At 38.7% G+C, this 27,545-nt stretch overlaps 1 protein-coding gene across 1 annotated transcript; it reads right to left on the bottom strand.

Annotated features, from left to right (window-relative positions):
- Positions 1 to 2,328: 2,328 nt before the first annotated feature.
- On the bottom strand, positions 2,329 to 3,529 carry LOC145393793 (uncharacterized). Its single transcript, XM_080267840.1, has 3 exons — positions 3,324 to 3,529; positions 2,664 to 3,137; positions 2,329 to 2,548 (listed from the first exon to the last, which is right to left on the bottom strand). Exons 1-3 carry the CDS (start codon positions 3,527 to 3,529, stop codon positions 2,329 to 2,331), a joined length of 900 nt encoding a protein of 299 aa, XP_080123966.1.
- Positions 3,530 to 27,545: the final 24,016 nt, after the last annotated feature.

Here is a 27,545-nt window from a genome sequence, read left to right as displayed (position 1 = left end):
CTGGCCTTCGCGAGGATTTCCTAGGTGGTTACATTCTTCCGACATGTCTGAGGCCATTTATTTCGCTGGCTGTCATCGAGGTGAGGCGTATTGTCACGAGTGGGTCTCTCGTGCTTCACAGTGCTTGACCTTTGGAAGGCGGGAAGAGGGGCGAGCCCGAGGCCGGAAGCTCACGGGCACACCCCAAGACCGGCCCGCAAATTTTTTTTTCCCAAACAGGTTTGCAGTCTGGGGATATTGGTGGGCGGGGCTTCGTGACGCACGAGTAAAGAAAACCACTGTCACGGCTAACCTGGATATTTAGTGGGCAGTTGATGATATATATATATATATATATATATATATATATATATATATATATATATATATATATATATATATATATATATATATATATATATATATATATATATGTATATATATATATACAGAGAGAGAGAGAGAGTGAGACTTCTATAATCAATATTGATTATCTCTTCATTAACAATTAAGAATATGTTTCTCTTGTTCCTATTAGCCTAATTAGATGACATGGGAAAAGGAGAGGGAAGATTAGAGACAAGAACGTTATTCTTAATTTTAGGGAAAAGGAGAGGGAAGATTAGAGACAGGAACGTTATTCTTAATTTCATTTTTAATGCCTATCCTAAAAAATAATCTCTTAATACAATAAAATTTGTTTGACATGGGCAGTAAACATACTGGTTCAATCTTCACACTATAGTTGGTTGTTTTCAACTGGCGGTGATTTATTACCCATTTCAGGTTAATGGGTATGTGTAGTGAGATTGGAGGATAATCTTCACTTGTAACCAAGGAGACTCGATACTTTCTTCTAGAACTAAGGTACACTGAATTCCATGTAACTATGACTTAGTGTCCAAGTTGAGAGAGGAGCTAGTTACTTCAGATTAAAACAAACCGACTATAGAATTGTAGAACACAAACGACAACTGAGATATGGTCAAGAAAACTCTGCTACGTTTCAGCATGTACAAAAAGCAGGATATGTCATTGATTGAAACATTCTTCAATGTATTATAGATCAAACTAAATTCCATAGAGGATTATACCTGACCTCTCCCATGCTCAGGTGTTATCTCTTTATACAACAAAATTAATTTGGTGTGGGCAGTAAAAATACTGATTCAGGTTCCGAAATAGTTGTAGTAAAAGGGAATATAAGACAAATAAAAACAAATACAAAGGAATAAAATTGTCATTTAAAACACACACACCCACACAAAAAAGCGGTTCCCAAGTCTAAATTAAACTACCATTTGGAAGATTTGTTTCGACCGATCGCTTCATTGTTCATAACACACTGACTTAGAGAGTGGGGAGCCTTTCTTGGTTTCATCTTCGGCATCACCTGAATACTGTCTGCCACTTTACGTTTTTTCAAATCACCGTCAGAAGTATCTTTGACCTTACAACCTGTATAAAGACATTTCCGGCCCCCAAGTGTTGTAGAGCGACGACTAACTGCAGCAGGCTGAACCTTGATGGCTGTTCCCTTTTTCCGACACATTTTGCTTTTATTTGAACTAGACAAAGCCAATGATGCACCTGTGTACTTCCCAAAGGCCTTTAGGGCTCCAGCAAATGCAGAATTTGTGTTTAATGAGTTAAACTGTTTGACATATGCCTCAACTGGTTCACTGAATTCTTCAGGGTCTTTTCTCAGCATTGCTATGAAATGAATGGTAGAGTTATGAACCGCAGCTTCTAGTGAAGCAAGCTTGTCAGCACTAGCATTAGTAGTTTCGTCCTTCTCAGCACCACAATGATTGCTCCTCCTCTCATTGAACTTATTTTGAAGTAGCTTCTGAGCATTCAGGGATTCTACAGCAGCACCACTACTTGTAATTTCCCTCGCCTCAGCAGAAGGGACTGCTGACTCTGATACATCACAGTCTTTTGGCATACCAGCCATGGGCAGAGAGGTAAACCATCCTGGTCGCACATTCTTTTGTCCAGTGGCAAAGAAAAGCAAGAGTTCCCGCAGGTGTGTGTCCCTCAAGGGAAGAAAATTCAATGATTCACCGAAATGCTTCACAACAGCATAGTGGTGCTTGCATGGGGCACCGTTCATCCCAGCCATGCATGTGCAAGTCGATATTGAGGTATCAGCACAGTAGACTGTCTCGTTCTGAGAGGCTCTTCACATCATAATAGTTGGCATTGATCTTGGTGATGCCATCCTTGGGGATTGATGACCCTCCAGGGAGATATCTCCTTGAGACTGTGACATCCACGCGCCCATTGGCAAGGTCGGCGCTCATAATAAGCTCTTGTTACCAGGAAGTCCAGTAATTGCACATTGTTTTATGCACGGACAAGTTCAAAAATTTGATCCTTGAGAATCCTCATGGCTGCCTCTGCGTAATTGTTCGTATTGTTCCCACAGACAGGCAGGTCTTTCCGGTAACACACAGCCCATGCCTGACGACGACTGTACAGCTTCTCACAGTGGGCCAAATAGTTTGGGTACAGGCGTGCTATTTCATTAGCCTGCAACTCATAAGTCTCCTCGAGAGCTTCAACACTGCCGGGAAATGTAATTTTCTTCAACTGAGGACGATGGTCCTTTCTGATATTGTTCTTCCATTCCCACAGGAACCTCCATCCTGCCTGGAGCAAGTGAAAAACACAGTATCAACGTAGCCTCAGGAAAGACGTCGTGAAGACTTTGCCTTTCTGCCTCACTGTCATTTGACAAGAACACCGGGGGTCCACTCACACCTCGACTGAAAAATGCATCTTTCGGTATAATCTCCAAATAAAGCCTTAAAGCCTGCGATACGCAGTCCCGCGACTCAGATGCATCAGTGAGGCAACCAAGAGGCGGGCTGCCTGCTGCACTGTGGGTCATCATAAAGATTCGACAATCGTATCTGTTCATGCCTCCTGATCCATCAATAAACACAAGCTCCCCACTATACTCATGTTTCTGATGCACACGTTTCATTAGTGGTGTACAAAGAGCGATTACAGTCTTGCCATTTACGTCTTTTACTTTACCACACACCTCTCCCTGCTCAGTATTGTAGCTTTCTATGGCCGCTTCCAAATCATGCAGCATCCTCTCACCATTTGCAGCATCATAGGCTCTGTCAAGTAGCTTCCTGTACAACCTAGAACAGATAGAAAATAGGAATTAGTAAATCAGTTAAAAATACCATCTTGTATTTCTCCCCCCCCCTCTCTCTCTCTCTCGGAAGTGCGTAGCTCTGGACTATTTCTACGTTTTATTTAATACATTGTCACACTAGTTTTAATTCCCAGTGAAACCTCGAAAACATAATAGGAATATAAAAGACATGTTTCCTATACAAACTGGAATATCAGCACAATTGGCACGATCTGCAACTTCGTAAACATAATCTTTGTCATGTAGCTGCATGTCTAACTTCTGTGTATTCAGCGCACATGCAGGAAAATGACCACTGGCATACAGATTTTTAAATTTCTTTATGGTCTCCTCAGTGACGTCTTTATGCTTAGGGGTATCTGCACTGTCGATCATGTGGTTATGGATGTGACTGATCTTGACTACTCTCGGATAGGTCGGCAAGTGAAGGTCTTTGTTTTTGGCTCTAGAATGGACAAGATGTAGATTTCAATTAAATGTAGAATTTAAAACAATTTGTTTAAGAGATAGATGTTCTAAGCAATCATTCAAAATAAGCTTTTCTTGCAATGATTTTAAATTTTAACAGTTTTGGATACCAGTATGTGGCTTAAAGATTGTATCATTTGATCAGTGAATATTTAGTTCAATATTTGGGAGACAACATCTGCCCCATCCTGAGAGCAGACCAGTTGAAGCAACTTGCTAATCAATGAAACTTACCTGCTCAATTTTCCAGGTATCCTTTTAAGTCAAATTCATTTGTGCCAGACAATTTGTATTTTTAGATGAAGTTTTCTGATTGACCGTAATTGAACGTCTTCTGCTGGCATCAATAGAGTATTTTAAAAAGGTTCACCCAACCGCTTGTGGGTTTTGTTGCTGCTACATGGAAAGTCACCCTGCTAATCTCTTGGTACTATTTCATCCAAGTCCTAGATGCTTCTTCAATGTCAACAGCAATTCTGAACTCTGCTTCATATCCTTTGTCCACCACTTGATACTTGCAAATATGTTGGTAAGGAATCCTGCAAAGAAAAAAGTAAATACAATGAGAACCAGGATTCAATGTTCCAACTGCACACTATGACATTTCGATATGACAGTTTGATATTATGGTTCGTCAATGTTCCAACTGCACACTATGACATTTCGATATGACAGTTTGATATTATGGTTCGATACGGTTCAAACTCACTGAAACCTAGTACAATCGATGCAGAATGCTTACATAGAGTTCTCGGCAATTCTTGATAGAAATTTCCACAATTTCTCTTCTAATTTAGAGACGCCGCCATAGCTGATGACATACAGAGTGCAATTTACACCACAACCAAAATCGGTCCTGACCCTAGGTCCCTCTACAGTCAACTGACAGTAAGGCTAGGCAGGAACATATTAACAAAAACATATTCTTCAATTTGTGATGAAATAATCAATATTAATTACAGAAATCTCTCTCTCTCTCTCTCTCTCTCTCTCTCTCTCTCTCTCTCTCTCTCTCTCTCTATATATATATATATATATATATATATATATATATATATATATATATTGTTACATAGCCTATGATTTTATCATCCTTTGTGTAATTTTAACGCACAGTATGCTGCATGCTTGATCACGAGCGTGTTCTGCCTCAGTCCCCCCCTTCTACCGTTATAATAGAGTAAGTCGTTCTTTCTGTTGTTCAGAGCGGGATTGTCAACTCTTTGTCCCCATGGCTTCATATGCGCGTCCTTCTTACAAGTTGTATCAGGCTCTGCTGGCCCCTATATAATGAGCTCAGTCTCTGCATCATTGCCACTTAGATCTACTCCTCATTTTGTTCACATCTCTGTCCTCCCCTGTACAGTTATTGTTTTGAGTGCTCCGGAAGTCTCCAACCAACTAGCAGCTGTGTAATTTGAGTATAACTGTTGTTGCATTTTTTCTTGTACTCTGTAGCATAAGGTTAATTTTTAGGCCTAGTAGGGTTTTTGTGATTTATGTAAAGATTCTTATTGTCAGCAATTATTAATAATAGTTTGTATCTGTAATAATTTATCTTGCATTAACTGAGCATTACCCAGTGTATTTTCATTTTATCAGGGCTGACTTAGATAAACTTACTCTTGCTAATTTCGTGTTAATAGAGGCTATTTGCAGTTAACCATATATTTAACCTGTTTTTTGCCATTACATTATCCTTATGAGTCCTGAATGTTTTGTTGTTAGTTTGAGCATTAAACTTTAACTTGTAATTTTACCTAACTCTTTTGTTTTGAACCTGGAACTTTACGGGATAGTAGTGATTACTCGTATTCTCACTTAAAGTGTACTTTATCTTTCTCTGTTCCGTAACATAAATTTGGCGACCTCTTATCAGGATATTCGGGATATTATCATAAGGATATTGTTTGATATTTTGTGACTGTTACTTATTCATGATGTCTACTATTACTACACTTGATGAAGCCAAAGATTTTTTGTCAAATGTGCAAACAGTGTGTGATGTAGAAAACAGAACAACAACAATTGGGAATTGCTATTCGCTCTCATCATTCTAAAGATCAAATTGTTGACATGATTAATGAAAGCTTGTTTAATGTAACTCCTTCAAATGAGCAAACGCAGATTGAATTAGCTAAGTTACAGCTAGCCCTGCAGGAGGCTCGTGTGAAGGAAGCACGTGCTAAGGAGGCTTGTGTTAAGGAGGCTGAGTTTCACGCACAAGTTGAACTTGCTAGGATTCAGGCAGACCATGAGTATCGCATGAAACAAGGTGGAACTGGATCATCTAGCTCTGATGATTTTCATGTGGCTAAAAATGTTAAACTTGTCCCTCCTTTTAATGAATCTGATTTAACAAAGTATTTTCAGTTGTTTGAGAGGGTAGCTACAGGTTTTAATTGGCCCAAAAAGTATTGGCCAGTACTCCTTCAAACTGTTCTCACCGGTAAAGCTCAAGTAACTTATGCATCTTTGCCTCAGGATCAATCTGATTATTATGATGTAGTTAAGAGCTTGATTCTTAAGGCCTATGAGCTTGTTCCTGAAGCCTATAGAGTAAAATTTAGGACAACTTACAAGCAAGATAAGCAATCCCATGTTGAGTATGCAAAAATCAAAGAAGATCTGTTAGAGCAGTGGTTAAATTCTAAGAATGTGGATTCTGATTTTGGTAAATTTAAGCAGATAATTTTGCTGGAGGACTTCAAGAGGTGTATTTATAAAGATGTAAGTCTATATCTTGATGAGAAAAGAATAGATAATTTGTCTGATGCTGCAGTTTTAGCTGATGAATATGTTCTCACTCACAAGAGATATTTTAGAGAAAAGAGGAAAGCTGAGGGTAAGTACGTTGCCTCTACTCAAAGTACAGGTAAAAGGAAAGAGAATAAAGATGATGTTTCTCAGGAAGTAAATACCAGCTTCACCTCTAGATTTCGAAAAAGTAAATGTACTTATTGTAGTAAGCTTGGTCATACTACGGAGAGATGTTTCAGGAGACAGCGTGATGTGAACAAAAAGGAGTCTTTAAATATTCAGTCAATTGGTCTAGTGTCCACTCTTGAGAGTTCCCAGAATTCTTTAACTGAGTTAACTGAACCTGCTTTGAGGGGTAACTTAAATTCTCATGATGGAGCTCCTCTTTTGAGCAGTAACGTGGGTGACACTCTCAAGAGTTCATGTGCTAATTTCCTGTCTGATGGTTTTGTCAGTCCTCTGGACAGTAATGACAGGAAATCAGTTCAAATATATCGTGATACAGGTGCTTGCCAATCCCTTATGCTGACCAGTGTTCTAGGCTCTAATGTTAATTCCTCTGATGAAACTGTAATCTTACAAGGTGTAGGGAATAATTACTTCTGTCCCTCTGTGCAGAGTGAATTTAGTCTGGTTTTCTTAATGGTTCCGTTATGGTTCGGTTGGTTGAGACACTCCCAATGTCAGGTGTAACTTTCTTACTTGGAAATGATATTGGTGGAAGTCAAGTGTCTCCAGGTCCTCAGTTGTCTAGTGAGCCAGTGGCTGCGTCCCAGGATTGTGATGTCCCTGATGTGTTCCCTGCATGTGCTGTCACTAGGGCTAAGTCTAAAGTTACTGGTGATTTAGAGGATAATGATGATGATGATGTTATCCTAGCTGACACTTTTCTTGCTAATTTGGACCACTCACCAGATGAGGCAGTACCCCGTAGTGTTGATAATTTGTCTCGTCAAGAGTTGGTTGAGTTGCAGGTTGCTGACCCTGAGTTGAAAGGTCTAGCTAACTCTGCTTACAGTGAAGAAGAGTCAGCCGGTGCTTCTACTTGTTATTATGTAAAGTCAGGAGTACTTATGAGGAAGTGGAGACCCCCAACAGCATCAGCCGACTGTGAATGGGAGGTTGAACATCAAGTTGTCATCCCTCGTGTTTGTAGGCAGGATATCATTAGAGTGGCTCATGATTCCAGTTTGGCAGGACACCTTGGAGTGAGGAAGACTGTGGCAGGCATTTTGAAACACTTCTACTGGCCAGGTATCTTCAGGGATGTTTCCTGGTATTGTAAGTCTTGTCACACTTGTCAAGTTGTGGGGAAGTGTAATCAGACCGAAAAGGTTGCACCTCTAGTTCCCATTCCTCCTTTTGAGGCGCCTTTCACCCGTGTGTTGGTGGATATTGTGGGCCCTCTTCCTAAGACTTCTTCAGGATTTTCTTATGTGTTGACCCTGATTGATATGGCTACTCGTTATCCTGAAGCCATTCCACTTAGAAATATCTCAGGAAAGAACGTGGTTAAGGAAATGCTAGGGTTCTTCACAAAGTTTGGTCTGCCCAAGGAGGTACAGTCAGACCGGGGAAGTAATTTCATGTCGAATGTTTTCAAGCAGTCTCTGAAAGAGTTGGGCATCACCCAGATCACGTCTTCAGCTTACCATCCCCAGATCCAAGGAGCGTTGGAGAGATATCATCAAACACTCAAATCGATGCTCAAGAAATACTGTTTGGAACATCAGAAAGACTGGGATAAAGGTCTTCTATTCGTTGTATTTGCCGCAAGAGAATCTCCAAATGAATCACTGGGCTTCTCACCCTTTGAACTACTGTTTGGCCATGAAGTAAGAGGACCCCTTAAGCTACTCAAGGAATGCTGGCTGTCGGAGGAAGATGACGTCAACCTGCTGGAGTATGTGATGAAGTTCAAAGAACGGCTGTCCACTGCTTTACAGTTGGCGAGAGAGAATTTAGGAGCTGCTCAGGAGAAGATGAAGACTTGGTATGATAAGAAGTCCAGGTTACGCCACTTTCAGCCAGGAGATCAGGTTTTGATTCTGCTACCTTTTCATGGGCAACCTCTTCAAGCCAAGTTTAGTTGTCCTTATTTCGTGGAGAAGAAACTCAGTGATGTCAACTATGTCATCGCCACACCAGATCGTAGAAAGAACAAGCAACTATGCCACATCAACATGTTAAAGTTATATCACAGGCGGGACGAAAATAATCCAGTCTGCACTGTAGTTGTTCCACCCGAGCCTGCAAGTGAAGCTCTCCCATGCAGTATGAGCCTGAGTGATAGTTTGGGGAAGAATCCTGATATCATGATCTCCAGACTAAGCTCATCTACCTCCTGAGGAAAGGCAGGAGTTTTCGGCATTACTGCAGGAGTATCCGCAAGTGTTCCGTGCCACTCCAGGAAGAACCACTGTTGATGCATTATGTCGATGTTGGAGACGCAAAGCCAATTATATTGCCTCCTTACCGTGTGAACCCGGTGAAAGTTCCTCTCATCCAGAAGGAGCTTGGCTACCTGTTGGACCACAAGATGATTGAGCCCTGTCAGAGCGAGTGGAGTTCTCCTGTCACTCTGGTCCGTAAGCCAGGTGGGTCACAGCGGCTTTGCATCGACTACAGACGTGTTAATCAGATAACTAAAACAGACACTTACCCTCTCCCACGCGTGGAAGATTGCATAGACAAGATCGGAAAGGCTAGGTACATAAGTAAGATTGATTTGTTAAAGGGATACTGGCAAGTACCTATGACTGAACGTGCTAGGGAGATCTCATGTTTTGTAACACTAGGAAAGACTTTTGCATGTTCCGTAATGCCATATGTTATGAAGAATGCACCATCCACTTTTCAGAAGCTCATGAATGTTGTAACAGAGGGTTTGGCAGGGTGTGTTGTTTATATTGATGATGTATTAATCTTCAGTGATAACTGGAAAGATCACCTATGCCATGTCAGTAAATTTCTTGAGCGTTTGGTTCAGGCTAATCTTGCAGCTAATTTATCAAAGTGTGAGTTTTTTCAAGCTAAAGTTCAGTACCTTGGGTAAGTAATTGGTGATGGACATGTTGCACCACCAGGAGCTAAGGTTCAGGTTATAAGTGATCTTCCCAGACCTAAAAGTAGGAAAGAGCTACAAAGATTTTTGGGAATGGTAGGTTATTACCGGAGATTTGTTCTTAACTTTTCTATTCTTGTATCACCACTTACAGACCTACTGAAAAAGGGAGTTAAATTTGTCTGGACCGATAGCTGTGAATCCTCTTTCGACAAACTTAAAGCTATTCTATTAAGTCAGCCAGTACTCGCTACTCCAAATTTTGCTAAGCCTTTTAAGATGCCTGTTCATGCAAGTGATACAGGAGCTGGGGCTGTTTTGCTAGAAGAGGATGATCAGGGTATTGAACACCCTGTATCTTATTACAGTAAGAAGTTCACTCCACCTCAAAAGAACTACTCAACTATTGAGAAAGAGCTTTTGGCCTTGATTTTGGGTTTACAGCATTTTTCATTTTATTTGTGTTCTGGTTTTGACCCCATAGTCATTTATACCGATCATAACCCACTGAAATTCCTTAGTAAGTTTAAAGATAAAAATCAGAGATTGACAAAATGGAGTCTACTTCTTCAAGAGTATTCATTAGACATACAACATGTCAAGAGGAAAGAAAATGTCATTGCAGATTGCTTATCTAGACTTTAGACAGATTGTTTTAGAGTAATAAGAAATTTCCTTTGTAAATTTCTTTTTCTTTGTGGGGAGGTGTTACATAGCCTATGATTTTATCATCCTTTGTGTAATTTTAACGCACAGTATGCTGCATGTTTGATCTCGAGCTTTTTCTGCCTCATTCCCCCCCTTCTACCGTTATAGTCGAGTAAGTCGTTCTGTCTGTTGTTCAGGGCGGGTTTGTCATCTCTTTGTCCCCATGGCTTCATTTGCGCGACCTTCTTACAAGTTGTATCAGGCTCTGCTGGCCCCTAATATAATGAGCTCAGTCTCTGCATCATTGCCACTTAGATCTACTCCTCATTTTGTTCCCATCTCTGTCCTCCCCTGTGCAGTTATTGTTTTGAGTGCTCCGGAAGTCTCCAACCATCTGGCAGCTGTGTAATTTGAGTATAACTGTTGTTGCATTTTTTCTTGTACTGTGTAGCATAAGGTTAATTTTCAGGCCTAGTTGGGTTTTTGTGATTTATGTAAAGATTCTTATTGTCAGCAATTATTAATAATAGTTTGTCTCTGTAATAATTCATCTTGCATTAACTGAGCATTACCCAGTGTATTTTCATTTTATCAGGGCTTAGATAAATTTACTCTTGCTAATTTCGTGTTAATAGAGGCTATTTGCAGTTAATCATATATTTAACCTGTTTTTTGCCATTACATTATCCTTATGAGTCCTGAATATTTTGTTGTTAGTTTGAGCATTAAACTTTAACTTGTAATTTACCTCTTTTGTTTTGAACCTGGAACTTTACGGGATAGTAGTGATTATTCGTATTCTCACTTAAAGTGTACATTATCTTTCTCTGTTCCGTAACAATATATATATATATATATATATATATATATATATATATATATATATATATATATATATATATATATATATATATATATATATTCACAAACTGCCAACTAAATTTGCAAGTTACCTGTAAAAGTGGTTTTCTGTCCTCGTGGGTCACGAAGTCCCGCCCCCCAACACCCCTGCACTGAAAACAAGTTTTGGGGAAAAAAAAAATCGCGACCGGCCCGAGGGTTGCAGCGTTCGATGCACCTAGGGGCAGAGTTCCTCTACTCTCCCGGCATACCGACCCTGCAATCCCTACGCTCCATACGCTCCAGAGTTTCGTTTGATTAGAGACCTGGAAATTTAGAGATAAAACGAATATTGTTATAATTAGGACTTTAAAGAGGCATATTGGGCCTGCTGATCAAATTTTCATAATGGAATATTTTCACAGTATGACTGTTCGTGATCATTATCCATATTAACCAAGATGAAATCACCCCGAACGGCAATAAATCGTTTAAAAGAAAGTTGGTTGAGTACTGGTTACTAGATATATATTATAAGGAAAATATAAATACATAGCCGTAATAAGGTACACAATTTCAAATCATTACTTGGTTCCTCATATATGCCGGTTTATTGTTCATAATGGGTCCAGAAAAAATACGGTTGTAGGGGCGTTGACCTAAACTGTTGTGACTATCGTGTTGAGATTAACTGGGGTTTTTATATTTGGTTTTTATTTTATTTTTGGTTTGCGTCTTTGCCGTGACCAGTGATTAAAAAGGAGTTGCAATTGTGAAAGGGTTACTGCTGAGAGCATCCGAATTGGGGATACTTCATAACTATTTTGCTAGTGATATCTGTATAAACTTATTTTTGGGCAAAATCGCTAAATATGCAATTTCACCAATTGTACTAGAAATTGAAATGGAAACGCACCCAATTATTTCGAACACTCAGTGGACATTCCTAACGGTGAAAAAATCATATTTAGGAATCACATAACAAGAAATCAATTGAAACAAGAGAGAGATATTTTCAATGAGAATCGTTTTCAATTTTATCTGCAGTAGAAGCAATTTAAAATTACATCGAGCCTCCCCATGGAATGTAAAAGAAAAAAAATGTTTGCACATGAAGGTTCGTGTTCCAACATGTCATTTTTTTAGGTTAAATATCAGAACTCTGATAACTCTTGAGTAGGAATATTGATGAGCTTTTGACTTTTACAAAGAAATTCTTACGGGAAAAATATGAACGCCATTCCAATACCGAGATATATAATTAATTACCATTTGTAACTTTATTCCTCATCTCCGTAGTGACTGCTGTAAAAAGATGCAAGTTGATAGAACACTGAATGAACTGTATTAATGTCGTCTGGAGATTGCTTGGATTTTTACGGTAGGAAAAAGGTCTGTGTCTTTTATTATTATCTGAATTTGAAACTTTAGGATAAAAATATCGTACAAGTATCGTTACGTAAAAGCATCGTCTTTAGGAGTGATTCAAAACTGTTATTCTTGAGTGATTCTGAAAACTGCATAATTGAGGGTGAAAGCATTAAATATCTTGCACATGTCCTCTAAAAAAGGTGGGAAACACTCCCAATTGTGTCTAAAAGTCAGGAAACATTTGAGGGAGAAGAAATTACGATTCGGAATAGAAAACTCAGTAACAAGGTTAGACTAGGCAACAGTAGTATGAAATCTATTCACAGAGAAAGAAGACTGGGATTTGAAAGGTAACCTCAATTAGTCGTGGAAACAAGTTACAAATTTAGATACAAAGCAGATATTTTTATTTGTACAGCTAGGACTTCAAAGTGGCCTCTTTAGCCTCTTGATCAATATAAAAAAAATGAATATTTTCGCAGTATGACGGTTCGTGTGATATTACCCATATTTACCAAGGTAAAATCACTCCGCAAGGCATTAAATCGTTTTCAAGAAAATTGTACAGGTACAGATTAGAAGATATATGTTGTTAGGAAAAATAAACTACAGACGTACTGAGAAATACGGTTTATAAACATTACTTTGTTTCTCATACTCAGTTTCATTGTTCATGATGGGAATTAAAAAAAAATAAGTTGCAAGAGCGTCGACCTGTAGTGTTGTGTCTGGCATGATGAGATTAACTGGATTTTTAATTTCCGATGATTTTTTTTTTTCTTTTTATTCATCTGAGCCGTGTCTTCACAGATAAAAAGTAGAGGCAAGTGTGAACTAGTTACGGCGATACCATCAGCTTTGGTTGTAGTTCGAAACTATTTAACTGGAGTGATGGCCGTATAAACTTATTTTTGATCGAAATCGCCAAATATGTAACTTTCACTAATATACTCGAAATTGCAAAACAGCCCCAATTATTTACAAAACTCAGAAAACGTTTCTGGAGATGAGAAAATTACAAATTTAAATCATATAACAAGAAATCGATTGACACGAAAAGACACATCAGACACATCAGAGGTGTTTAAGAACAATAAGCTTGAATTGATGTGGATGTCACAGAAACAAGCGGGAAATTTCTAATGAGCACTGTTTTTTATCTGCATTAGAATCACTTTAAAATTACTTTGAGCCTTCTGCCTGAATGTAGTAAAGGAGTATATTTGCTTATTATGAAGGTTCGAGATACACAATAAGCCATATTTCCTTGGGAAAAATCTGTCAAAACGGAGATGCCTCGTGAGAAGGAATGTCAATAAGCTTTTGAATCTTACCTACAAATTTATACGAGAAAGTATAAACATTATCGTAGTACGGTGATATATAATCAATTACTATTTATAACGATTCCTCTTCATCGTAGACAGTTACAAAAAAATGCAGGTTAACGGAATGCTGAATGACCTCTATTAATGTCTAGAGATTGTTTGGATTTTTTACATTAGGAAGCGGGTCATTTGTGGCTTTCTTCATTTGTAGTAAGATAAAATAATGGTCTTTTTTGTTTTTTGTTACGGTATAAGTATCTGCTTTAGGAATGTTAAAACTATTACACGAGTGATTCTAAAATCTGCATGATTGAAGGCGAAAAAACAAAATATGCAACTTCCACAAATGTACTCAAAATTAGCTGGCTTACACTCCCAACTATCCAAAATTCGGAAATCATTTCTGAGGGTGAGAAAATTCCGTTTCAAAAAAAAAAAAAAAAAAAAGGTAAAAATGATAAATGAAGTAACATGAAGCATGAAATCGATTCACAGGTAAAAAAAAGGCTTGCATTTGATGAGTTTCAGCCCAGTTTCTTTTGATTAGACACGTAATTAATGGATATTATTTCTGTCTGTATACCTTGGGCTTTAAAGTTGCATCTTGAATCACCTGATCAAAATTTAAAAAGTGGATTATTTTCTCAGGATGACTGTTCGTATGATATCATTGTCCCAAATTAACAAGGTAAAAATACTCCGAAAGACAAATTGTTTCAATGAAGATTATTTAAGTATTGATGATCAGATATGTATTGGTAGGGAAAGTTAAATACATAGCCGTACTGATATACAGTTTATACACACTTCTTGGTTCCTCTTATACGCAGTTTTATTCAAGATGGGTCTAAAAACAGTCATTTTGCTGGAGCGTCGACCTGAACTGTTGTGTCTGTCGTCTTGAGATTTATTGAACTTTTAATTATCAATGATTTTATTGTTTTTATTTTTGTTTTTAACTCAGCGGTGGTTTCCAGGATAAAAAGCAGAGCCTAGTCACGGCTCATAGCATCTGGTCTGGTGGTAGTTCGAAACAATTTTACTAAGTGATGGCTGTACAAATTTATTATTGGCCGAAATCTGTAAATATGCAAATTTCAAAAATGTACTAAAATTTAATTCGGAAACACACATTTGCAAAACAGAAAACTTTTCTGAGGGTGAAAAAATCTCATTTAGACAACAAAAACAAATCGACTGACACGTAATGAGAACTGTGGGGGTCAACAAGAGGGAAATTTCGAATGAGCAAGGTTCCATTTTTATCTGCAGTATAAACACTTTAAAGTTACATAGGGCCTACGGATTTAACATAAAAGAAAAAGATTTGCACAATTTGAATTTTCATGTTGCAAAATAAGCCAGAGTTACTTAGGTAAAATGTCAGATCTGTGATACCTCGTGATAAGCAATATTTATGAGGTTTTGCCGTATGAAACTATTACGAAAAAATATATGCACTATCACAATACCGACATGTATAATCAATTACCATTTATAACTTAATTACTCATGTCCGTAGACATAGCTAGAAATTACTACAGGTTGAAGTAACACTGAATGAACCAAATTAATGTCTGTTTAATGTTTGGATTTTTGCGTTAGGAAGGGTGTCACGACCTTTATTTTCGTTTGATGTTTTAAATTCAAGATACTGTAAAAAAAAATGTACAAGTTTTGTTACGGTAACAGAATTTTTGTTAGGTGTATTCAGAGCTATTATCCTTGAGCGATGCTGAAAACCTCACAATTGAGGGCGAAAATACTAGATATGCAACATCAACAAATCTAACCTAAATCAGCATGGAAACTACCAATTGTATCTAAAATTCGGGAATATTACATCTCGTCAAAAAATTTCGCCTCGAAAAAACGAAAATTCAGTAACAAGGATAAACTAGGGTAGACGAGGAATGTGTTTGTCGTTTTAACATAAACTGTTTTTATTTTCGATTATTTATTTTTTCATAGCCGTGACTCCATTGAGAAAGAGTTACTGCTGAGAGCATCAGCTTTGGGGATAGTTCATAACTATTTTGCTGGAGTGATCTGTGTAAACCTATTTTTGAGCAAAATCGTTAAATATGCAACTACCCCAAATGTACTTGAAATTGATTTGGAAACGCACCTAATTCTTCCTTACCCCCTGGGGGCAGGGGGGGTTTCAAGAATACTCCCCCAATATCCCTGCCTGTCATACGAGGCGACTAAAAGGGTTGGTGGTGTTTGTTAGTGCCCCACCCCGTAAAAAGAACTAACTAAACAACGAATAAAGCTCCTCGGACCAGGAGGGACCATATGTTGACGACTAAAGAACGGACAAAGGACATTCTGAGGGTGGGAACATGGAATGTGAGAGGAGTGAATGATGAAGTGAAAGAGAGAGAGATTGTTCAGGATATTGAAGATGCAAAAGTGGATACATGTGGATTGACTGAAACTAAATGAAAAGGTGAAAGGGTGAGAGAATGGGAATATGCGGGAGTTAATGAGAATGAGAGGGCAAGAGAGGGAGTATGTTTGATGGCAAGCAAGAAGTGGAAAGAGAATATAAGACAGTATGGAACAGTGGGTGCAAGAATTGTATGGGTGAGGATGAAAGTAGGAATACAAGCGTGGGCAATTGTACGTGTGTATGCTCTGACAGAGGACCGAGTGGCAAGAGTGAATGTTGAGTTTTGGACGAGAGTAGAAGCATGTATGGACAAATCTGAGAGGAACGAGAAAGTGCTTTTGATTGGAAACATGAATGGCAAAGTTGGAAATGTACGAGTGGATGGAGTGGTTGGTCAGTGGGGTGTGCCAGCTGAAGTAGATGGGAATGGTAGTGATTTGGAGGACATCTGTGCTGGTAAGGGGTTGGCAATAGCCAACCTGTATACATGGAAAGTAATGAGGAGGATGGATGGTGAACTTGTTGAACGAAAGGCAATGATAGACTACGTGTGTGTGGATGAGCGAATGAGAAAAGTGTTGGATGCAAGAGTGTGGAGAGGGTGGGAGAATGGAGTCTCGGACCATCACTTAGTGATGACCAAGGTAAAGCTGCAAAGAAAATGGCTGAGGAGACAAAGGGGAAGACAGGAGGAAACAGCTCCTGTGAGAAGTGGAGAATTTGCAAGATAGTGAGAAAATGGCAGAGAATATGAGCATAGTGGAAGAAAGATTGGGAAGGTAAGACCTAGAGCAGATGGAAGAGGTGGAAGAAGTATGTAAGATATACACGGAAGAGATAGACGCAGCGCGTGAGGCGGTTTGTGGAGTGAGGAGGAGATGCAAGGGTGTGCAAGGGACAGCATGGTGGAATGATGAGGTGAAACGAGCTGTGGACAAAAGAAGAAGGCATGTAGTGAATGGTTAGCGAGTAGAGGTAGGGGAGAAGATAAGAGAGAAGAGAGAGGTATATGTGAGCAGATGGGAGGTTAAGAGACTGGTGAAGGAGAGTAAGAAGAAAGTGGATGAAGAATTTGGGAGGAATCTGAGTGTGAAATGGAGGGAGAGTAAGAAATTGTTTTGGAAAGAGGTAAAGAAAGTAAGGCAGTGTGAAAGGGAAAATAGTCGGGGAGTCAAAGATAGGAATAATAGATTGTTGGTGAAGAGAGAGAAATTGAGGAGATGGAAGGAGCACTTTGAGGATTTGTTGAATGTAGAGAGTGAGAGCAGTGCGAGTATGTGGTTGGGGAATGGCTGGGAGAAGAAGAGATGAGAGAAGGGAGGAAGAGATCAGTCGGGCGGAAGTAGTGGAAACAATGATGATCAAGTTGGGAAAGGCCCCATAAAATTATGGAGTGTGAGGTATGGGGGTGAGATTGTTGTGGAGTGGATATGGAAGTTTAGATTGGCTTGGGAAGAGTGAGGGGTTCCAGAGGACTGGAAATCAGGTATAATTGTTCCTATATACAAAGGAACAGGGGAGAGAGAAGTATGTGGTAACCATAGGGGTATTTGCCTTCTGTGAGTGGTAAAATATATGGTAGAATACTCATTGATAGGGTTAGGCATATGACAGAGGAGCTAGTTGGAGAAGAAGAAGGGGGATTTAGAAGGGGAAAAGGGTGTGTAGATCAAATATTTGTTCTAAGATGTTAAGTGGAGAAGTATCTAGAGAAGGGAAAGAAAGTGTAAGCTGCCTTCATGGACTTGGAGAAAGCTTATGACAGAATAGATAGGCAAGGTATGTGGAAGGTATGTGGAGGGGAAATTGTTGAGTGCTGTGAAGAGTATGTACAGTCGGCAAGATTTCCGACTGGACCGCCTGGTTGTGGGATTTGGCTAACGTGGCAACAGCGCGCGCCCGTGTGTGTGTGTGTGTGTGTGTGTGTGTGTGTGTGTGTGTGTGTGTGTGTGTGTGTGTGTGTGTGTGTGTGTGTGTGTGTGCCCGACATTTTTTCGGATCGCTAAGCTTCATCCTTCGAATTATATTATGTGGCCATTGTATTATGCTATGATATAGGCTAATAAATATTATGTGATTGGGATAATGGGCTGTGCACTATACTATTTGTAGTCTGAATTATATAAAATAATTCCCTTGCCTTGCAGCGTGAACCACGATACAGGTTGAGTTGTGGTTCAGAAACAGAGGGCAAGTTCATCCAGAAATGGCGCGATGTAGGGGGAAGGGAGGAGTATGGGAGTAAGCAGCCAACAGTTATATATTCTTAGTCATTACAGTATAGTTATCAACGTGTCAATGTTATCCTGTGCCCTGATTGATGATAAACCTACTTACTTTTATTATCTTTATATAGACCCGATTACACACTAAGATACCCCCTCCCTAGTTAGCGGAAAACATGCCCTGCTCCACCGCCTCGACTCTCTCTCTCTCTCTCTCTCTCTCTCTCTCTCTCTCTCTCTCTCTCTCTCAACCTCCTCAGCTGGCTATCAGTAGACACACACACACACACACACACATTATCAGTTTGTGCTAATGTGTAATGACGTTGCATTTAGTATGTTTACCTAAAATTTAAGTGTCAAAATACAAGTGCAATACATAACCACCTCACATGGCGGATTACGTTAACCAGTAATCAATACTTATTTGCATAGTTTATGTTTCAGTAATAGTCATGGGGTAACCAGACCCACACTGATATTTTCGTTAATGCTAAAGGTAATCGTGTGTTCTGTGGCGGATACCAGTTAGTGGGGAGGTGGCCGCTGACACCTCCAATCCTCATAGCTATGGTGGTGGGTTGTAGTGTCACTGCAGAGGTTCCTGTTCCTCCAGTTATGTCAATAATTAAACTTAACATACTGATGAACATCCATTTCTTATGAAAAATACAAACAGCCTATATGGAACTATGAAGCATATTGTGGGAGCTTTCCAGCTGTCACGCACCAGTCACAGTCTTGGTCCTTTGTTTCAGTATTGCCAGCCTGACAGTGTGCACTGTTAATGAACATGCTATTAATATTAGTTCTACATGCTTATTTATATTTAGAACAACAGAATTCAAAGCAGGATTTCATTCAGTACACAGAATGCCAAATACAGCATGTGTGTGTGCGTGTGCGTGTGGGTGTGGGACAATATGTATGGTGGGGGTGGAGGGAGTATAGTATGAAATTTGTCATAATGGTAATATGGGTGTGTGCGTACGTGGCTAAGGACGTCCACGACTGAATCTTTGCCTTTAACACTTGATGACACACACTTTAGTATTAACTTAGGTTCTATTTATAAGTCTGTAGCATGTTACATTATTATATTATTATGATTTTGTTTTGGGGGCGAAACCTGAAACACCATATAAAGACAAACACTGAAGTATTATAAAACTGTGATATGGAATACATATTTTATGAATAACTATTTCTTGCAGGAGATATTAATGTTATTTTAATGTTCATTATAGGATTACACTGTAGGAGCATCTGTTTTTAATAGTAGCTTACCGGATTCCAATCGATCAGTTTATTAAGTTATACTAAAGCATAGATTTATGCAATATATCCATTATATATTGTATTAACTATGTCATGAAGGCTCACACAGTGGACTTTCACGTAAACTACTTCGAAAAGGCAGCAAGTTCAGTGTTTAATAGGATACGAAATTCACGTATTTTTTGATGTGGTTATAAATCCAGCTGTCCTTTACTGGTCAATGTAATTCGTTATAAAATGAGAGTGGTCAAGTGTAAAACCAATACCCTATGTCGCATAGTAGTTTGAAAATGATCACTGATAATAATTTATGATTACTGTATGACCCTCCCGAATGACCACACCCAGAATCTTTGTTTTATTTATTTTAATGTTGGGCCACTTGGAACAGATATGAGTAAATGACACGATAGCCCACGTGTTTTTATTGAATATAACCCAGCCAGTATGAAGTTTCTTGATTAATGTGATACGTAGGTGTATGGTTATCAGGTAAAAGTGAGAACACACACACACACACACACACACACACACACACACACACACAGAATATATATCTATATATATATATATATATATATATATATATATATATATATATATATATATATATATATATATATATATATGTATTTGGTGGTGAATTGTAAGAATTATGGTAAACAGACAGGTTGAGGAAAAACTGGAGAGTGTGGAAGAGCAGTAGGTAGATAAAGGCCAGAGTTTAGAGAAGCGTTGATAGTCTTCTCCATATGACTGTTACCAGGAATTTTGTATTCATAAAATTTAATGAGAAAAGATTTCTGCAGGCGACAGTATTCTAATGCAAATGTATAAATTTACTGACGATATTTTTAACGACCATATTTTTATACCATATTTTTATACTAAACAGTTTTAATATTATTAAAAAAAACATTTAGGGATCAACTGATATTCATAGCAATAATACGTCTAGATGAACGCATATTACCAACAGCTGCACCACTGTTCATTAAGCCTTACAATCTTCATAAAATAAACCAAACAAATAGTGGATAATGAACCTTAACATGAAAAACGGTGGGTTTTCCCAAAGCGTCAAAGATATTAGAAATGAAACTATATGAGCGATGTATGAATATTTTTTTCACGTGCAATTACGACCGTAGGAACATCTTCGAGAAGGCCACAAGTGGACACGTCACCGGCAATGTCTGGGGGTGAGTGTGCATCCATGGTATGGGTGACGTCACCAGGATAGAAGGGAGTTTGATTGCTAAAAAATACATTGAAATTTTGCAGGATTTTTTCCTCCCCTTAGTTCAGGAGCGGAATTGTCCGTTTCCTCCCGGCCCTATAATTTTTGTTCAGGACCGCTGCCCCATCCACACGGCGAGAAGAGTCTCGGAATGGTTTGCAGGTCGAGAGGACTTGCAGCTGCTCGACTGGCTCAGTAAGGAAGCAGACATGAACCCCATCGAAAATGTATGGGGGATTATGGTTAACTGTTGGGAGCCTGAGAGCGAACTGGCCCACAATCACGCCTAGTGGGAACAGTTCAGAAGCCAGAAACAGCTCATACGGACCATGTCGCCTCTATGCAAACAGACTGAGAGAGGTGATCGAGAAGGAGGGTGGGTTTCTTCCTACTAATGAATGAGTTCCATACAAATTTTTTTTTTTATTATCCTCTGATTATAATGGATATTATTCCATGCAGTATAACAATCCAACAGTAACTTTAATAACTTACTATAACTTACCTGACAATATAACTGATACATTATCTTATACATTTTGCTCACTGACATGATTTTTATTACGGGGACATACAGGAATTAGTGACGTTTATGTGCATTTCTTAACGCAACTTTCATGTTACAATTGCAGTTTTTTTTCCATTAAAATATGAAGCTTTCTTGACTGGCACAATCACAACTCTCTAGACATTTTGCCACCTGTTCACATGCCTAAGGTGCTGTTTTCCAGTCGTGATAAAGGTTTTTAAAAATTACTCAGGAATAAGTTGGTCAGTGTGTGATCAATAACAAATACGGGTAAACTACTAACAACTGCACTTGCTGTCTGCTCGATGTAGTTTTAAGTGAACGTCCACAATGACATCACTTATAATACAATACATAACATAACTCAAAGCTAGAGTATAACGTAACATACTGATCAAAGGAAATCCGATAATCTAAGCTTAAGAATCGCTGCACCTACAACGTATTTAAACAGATGTTATAATACGGTAATATTTCTTCCTAAAATATTGTTATTCATGTATTTTGCCACACATAATGCATTTTTTTGTATATACATTTCAGTGTTTGTCTTCATATGCTGTTTCAGGTTTCACCCTCAAAACATAATCATAATAATATAATAATGTAACATGCTACAAATTTATAAACAGAACCTAAAGAAATACTGAAGTGTGTGTCATCAAGTGTTAAAGGCAAAGATTACATATCAGTCTTGGACGTCCTTAGCCAAGTATGCACACACCCATAATACCATTATGACACACATTTCATACTACATTCCTCCCACCCCCACCATACGTATTGTCCCACACCCACACGCACACACACATGCTGTATTTGGCATTCTTTGTACTGAATGAAATCCTGCTTTGAATTCTGTTGTTCTAAATGTAAATAAGCATGTAGAACTAATATTAGTAGCATGTTCATTGACACTGCACACTGTCAGGCTGGCAATACTGAAACAAAGGACCAAGACTGTGACTGGTGCGTGACAGCTGGAAAGCTCCCACAATATGCTTCATAGTTCCATATAGGCTGATTGTAATTTTCATAAGAAATGGCTGTTCATCAGTATGTTAAGTTTAATTATTGACATAACTGGAGGAACAGGAACCTCTGCAGTGACACTACAACCCACCACCATAGCTATGAGGATCGGAGGTGTCAGCGGCCACCTCCCCACTAACTGGTATCCGCCACAGAACACACGATTACCTTTAGCATTAACGAAAATATCAGTGTGGGTCTGGTTACCCGATGACTATTACTGAAACATAAACTATGCAAATAAGTATTGATTACTGGTTAACGTAATCCGCCATGTAAGGTGGTTAGGTATTGCACTTGTATTTTGACACAGTATTAAATTTTAGGTAAACATACTAAATGCAACGTCATTACACATTAGCACAAACTGATAATGTGTGTGTGTGTGTGTGTGTGTATGTGTGTGTGTGTGTACTGATAGCCAGCTGAGGAGGTTGAGAGAGAGAGAGAGAGAGAGAGAGAGAGAGGAGGCGGTGGAGCAGGGCATGTTTTCCGCTAACTAGGGAGGGGGTATCCTAGTGTGTAATCGGGTCTATATAAAGATAATAAAAGTAAATAGGTTTATCATCAATCAGGGCACAGGATAACATTGACACGTTGATAACTATACTGTAATGACTAAGAATATATAACTGTTGGCTGCTTACTCCCATACTCCCCCCTTCCCCCTACATCGCGCCATTTCTGGGTGAACTTGCCCTCTGTTTCTGAACCACAACTCAACCTGTATCGTGGTTCACGCTGCAAGGCAAGGGAATTATTTTATATAATTCAGACTACAAATAGTATAGTGCAGAGCCCATTATCTCAATCACATAATATTTATTAGCCTATATCATAGCATAATACAATGGCCACATAATATAATTCGAAGGATGAAGCTTAGCGATTCGAAATAATGTCGGGCATGTACACACACACACACACACACACACACACACACACACACACACACACACACACACACGGGCGCGCTGTTGCCAAATTAGCCAAATCCCGCAACCAGGTGGTCCAGTCGGAAATCTTGCCGACTGTACGAAGGAGCTAGGGGCTACGGTGAAAGTGGATGGTGAACTGAGTTCTTTGATCTCAGTGTGGGACTGAAACAGGGTTGTGTGATCTCCATGGTTGTTTAATATATACATGGACGAGGTTGTAAAGGAGATGCAAGGTAGGGCCGTGGATGTGGGGCTGCCTCTAATGAATGAGTGAGATTTGGAAGATTCCGGTGTTGCTGTTTGCTGATGATACAGTATTGTTGAGTGAAGATGAATGGGAGTTGCAAGGTTTGGCGAATGAGTCTAAGTTGAAAGTTAATGTAAACAAAAGTAAAGTTATGGTGTTTGAGAGGAATGAAGTCACAATGTACAGTGAGATTGGATGGTGAGGATATGGAGAATGTGAGTGCATTCAAGTACTTGGGTAGTGTCGTGAGTAAGGATGGAACTTTGGAGGATGAAGTGCGTGAAAGGGTACAGCAGGGAAGGAAGGTTGTTGGTTCATTGAAAGCAGTGATGGGAAATAGGGAGTTGAGTATGGAAGCTAAGAAGTCACTGCATGATAGTATTGTGATCCCTACCCTGACGTATGGAAGCAAGGCGTGGACCTTGCAAGAGGGGAACAAGTCAAGAGTGAGAGCGGTGGAAATGAGTTACTTGAGAGGAGCATGTGGAGAGTTTTGACTGGACAGGTTGACGAATGAAGAAGTGAAGGAACGTTGTGGGGTGGATGTGGATGTGGTTGAGAAGAGTAGGAGAAATACACTGAGGTGGTTTGGACATGTGGAGAGAATGGAGAATGAAAGACTGACTAAGAGGGTGTATGTAGGTGAGGTGGAGGGAGGGAGAGGGAGGGGTAGACCGAGGATGAGGTGGAGGGATGGAGTTGAGAGGTATATGAGGGAGGGGGGGTGATTTGGGGGGAGGGTAATCAAATGGTGGGTGACAGAGCGACTTGGAAGCGTTATGTCTGCGGCCACCCTTAGGGGATTAGGGCGTCTGGCTATAGATAGATAGATAGAAAAAATCATGTTTGGGAAAAATATAACCAGAAATCAATTGATGCGTATAGAGAGCTATGGCGCTCTCCGAAACATGCGAGATATTTTCAGTAAGAAACGATTTCCTTTTTACTGCAGTAGAACATTAAAGTTACATAGAGCCTCCTGATTTGAATGTAAAAAAAAAAAAATGTTTGCACATTCACATTTTCTTAGGTGAAATATCAGAACTCTGATAACTCTTGAGCAGGAATATTGATGAGCTTTTGACTCTTCCCTACTGTAAAAATTAATACGAGAAAGTATGAACGCTATCGCTATACAGAGATATGTAATTAATTAACATGTGTAACTTTATTCCTCATCTCCATAGAGATTGCTGTTAAAAAAAAATAAAGTTGATAGAACACTAAATGAACTGTATTAATATCGTCTGAAGAGTGTTTGGATTTTTGGTTAGGAAAAAGGTCATTCGTGTCTTTTATTATCATATGAAGTTCTAACTTCAGGATAAAATATCGTACAAGTTTGGTACGGTAAAAGCATCCCCTTTAAGAGTAATTGAAAAATGTTATTCTTGAGAGATCCTAAAAACTCCATAATTGAGGGAGAAAGCATTAAATATGCATCTTCCACAAATGTACTCTAAAATAGGTGGGAAACACTCCCAGTTGTATCTATAATTCGGGACACATTTGAGGGAGAAAAAATTACGAATCGGAAAGAAAAAAAAAATCAGTAACAAGACTAAACGAAGTAACACGTAGAATGATATCTATTCACAGGGAAAGAAGGCTGGCATTTGAAAGGAAAACTCAGTGAATTTCATATATTAGTCGTGAAACAACTTAAAATTTAGAGATAAAGCAGATATTATTTTTGTTTGTATAACTAGGGTTTCAAAGTGGCCTCGAGCCTCCTGATCACATATAAGAAATAGAATATTTTCGCAGTATGACGGTTCGTGTGATATCATTACCCATATTTACAAGGTAAAGTCACTCCGCAACGCATTAAGTCGTTTACAAGAAAATTGTATAGGATATGATTATCAGATATTTATTATTAGGAAAAAGAAATTACATAGCCGTACTGAGATGTATAATTTATAAACATTACTTTTTTCCTTATATGCTCAGTTTCATTGTTCATGATGGAAATAACAAAATCAGGTTGCACGAGCGTTGACCTGAAGCGTTGTGTCTGGCATGATGAGATGAACGGAGTTTTGAATTTACGCCTTGTCTTGGCGGATAAAAAGTAGTGGCAAGTGTAAACTAATTACGGCTGATTCCATCAGCTTTGGTGGTAGTTCGAAACTATTTTAACTGAGTGATGGCTGTATAAGCTTATTTTTTGTCGAAATAGCTAAACATACAACTTTCAGAAATATACTCGATATGGATTACAAAACACACCCAATTATTTCCAAAACTCAGAAGACGTTTCTGGAGGTGAAAAAAATTACAAATGTTAATCATATAGCAAGAAATCGATTGACACGAAAAGAAAGCTGGCATCTGAGCTGTTTAAGAACAATAAGCTTGAACTGATGTGGATGTCACAGAAACAAGCGAGAAACTTCAATACGAGCATTTTTTTTTTTTTCTTCTGCATTAGGAGCACTTTAAAATTACTTTGAGCCTTCTGTCTGAATGTTGTAAAGAAGTATATTTGTACATTATGAAGCTTCCTGTTACGTCAAGAGCCACATTTTCTTTGGTAAAATCTGTCGAAACGGAAATGCCTCGTGAGAAGGAATGGTGATGAGCTTTTGACTCTTACCTAAAAATTTATACGAGAAAGTATAAACACTATCGCAGTATGGAAATATATAATCAATTAGCATTTATAAATTGATTCCTCTTCGTAGATATCTAGTGCATAGCTACAAAAGAAAATGAAGGTTGAAGAAACACTGAATGAGCTCTATTAATGTTTAGAGATTTTTTGGATTTTTACGTTAGGAAGAGGGTCATTTGTGGCTTTCTTTCATTTCTAGTGTCAACTTAAGATAAAACATATATTTTTTTTTTGTTACGGTATAAGCCTCTGCTTACGAAATAAGTTAAAACTATTACACTTGAGTGATCCTAAAATCTGCATAATTGAGGGCGAAAACATAAAATATATCTCTCACAAATGTACTCAAAATTACCTGGATAATACTCCCAATTGTATTCAAAATCCAGAAATCATTTCTGAGGGTGAGAAAATTCCGTCTAAAAAAAAAAATAACGAAGCATGAAATCGATTCACAAGTAAGGAAGGCTGGAATTTGAGAGATATAAGCGAATGACTTTCGTTTGATTATAGACGTGTAAAATAATTAGAAATTTATAGATTAAACGGATATTGTTTTTATCTGTATAACTAAGGTTTTAAAGTGGCATCTTATGTTTCCTGATCAGATTTATAAATGGAATATTTTCCAAGTATGATGGTTAGTGTGATATTATCCATATTTACCTAGGTGAAATCACTCCGAAAGGCGATAAGTCGTTTAAAAGAAAATTGTTTAGGTATTAATTATCAGTAGGAAAAAGGAATTTGGCGTACTGATATATAGAACTTTCCAACATTACTTGTACCTCATACATGCGATCATGGTGGAAAAAAAATCAGGTTGATGGATCGTTGACCTGAAATGTTGTTCCCGTTGTTTTTAGATTAATTGGATTGTTTTGTTTTGGATTACCTTTTTTTTTTTTTTTTTAAGTTCCTCTTAGCCGTGACTCCAAGGATAAAAAGGAGTAGCAATTGTGAACCAGATACTGGTGTCAGCGAGAGTTGACCGAAGGAAATGTGTTTGCGATTTCAGTGGGAAATGAAATGTGTCCGCATTTCTGTTAGGAATGCCACACTTGCACCATGTCACCGGAAACGCTACACACACACACACACACACACACACACACACACACACACACACACACACACACACACACACACGATTCTAGATCAAGCCCATATGTACACCCGCGAACCAAAGTTTCGGTACCCCCCTCGATGGAAGGAAGTGGAAGTCAGGGTTAGAGAGAAGGCAGGTGAACGGACAACCGTGAGTGGTACTTTGGAACTGAGCTACGAGGCGAATAGTGAGGAACCTAATGACACTGGATTCGAAACATTTCCATGCTCTTCACCTGCAAAACATTATGCGTTCGTAACATACATACTGTAACATATAACATAGACTACTGTGTTATCATGG

Source organism: Coenobita brevimanus, chromosome 25, assembly GCF_032717465.1.
Source record: "Coenobita brevimanus isolate Jiangsu-jjx chromosome 25, ASM3271746v2, whole genome shotgun sequence".
Lineage (NCBI taxonomy): Eukaryota > Metazoa > Arthropoda > Malacostraca > Decapoda > Coenobitidae > Coenobita > Coenobita brevimanus.
Note: the sequence above shows the minus strand (reverse complement) of the source record. Positions and strands in the feature narration are given on the sequence as shown.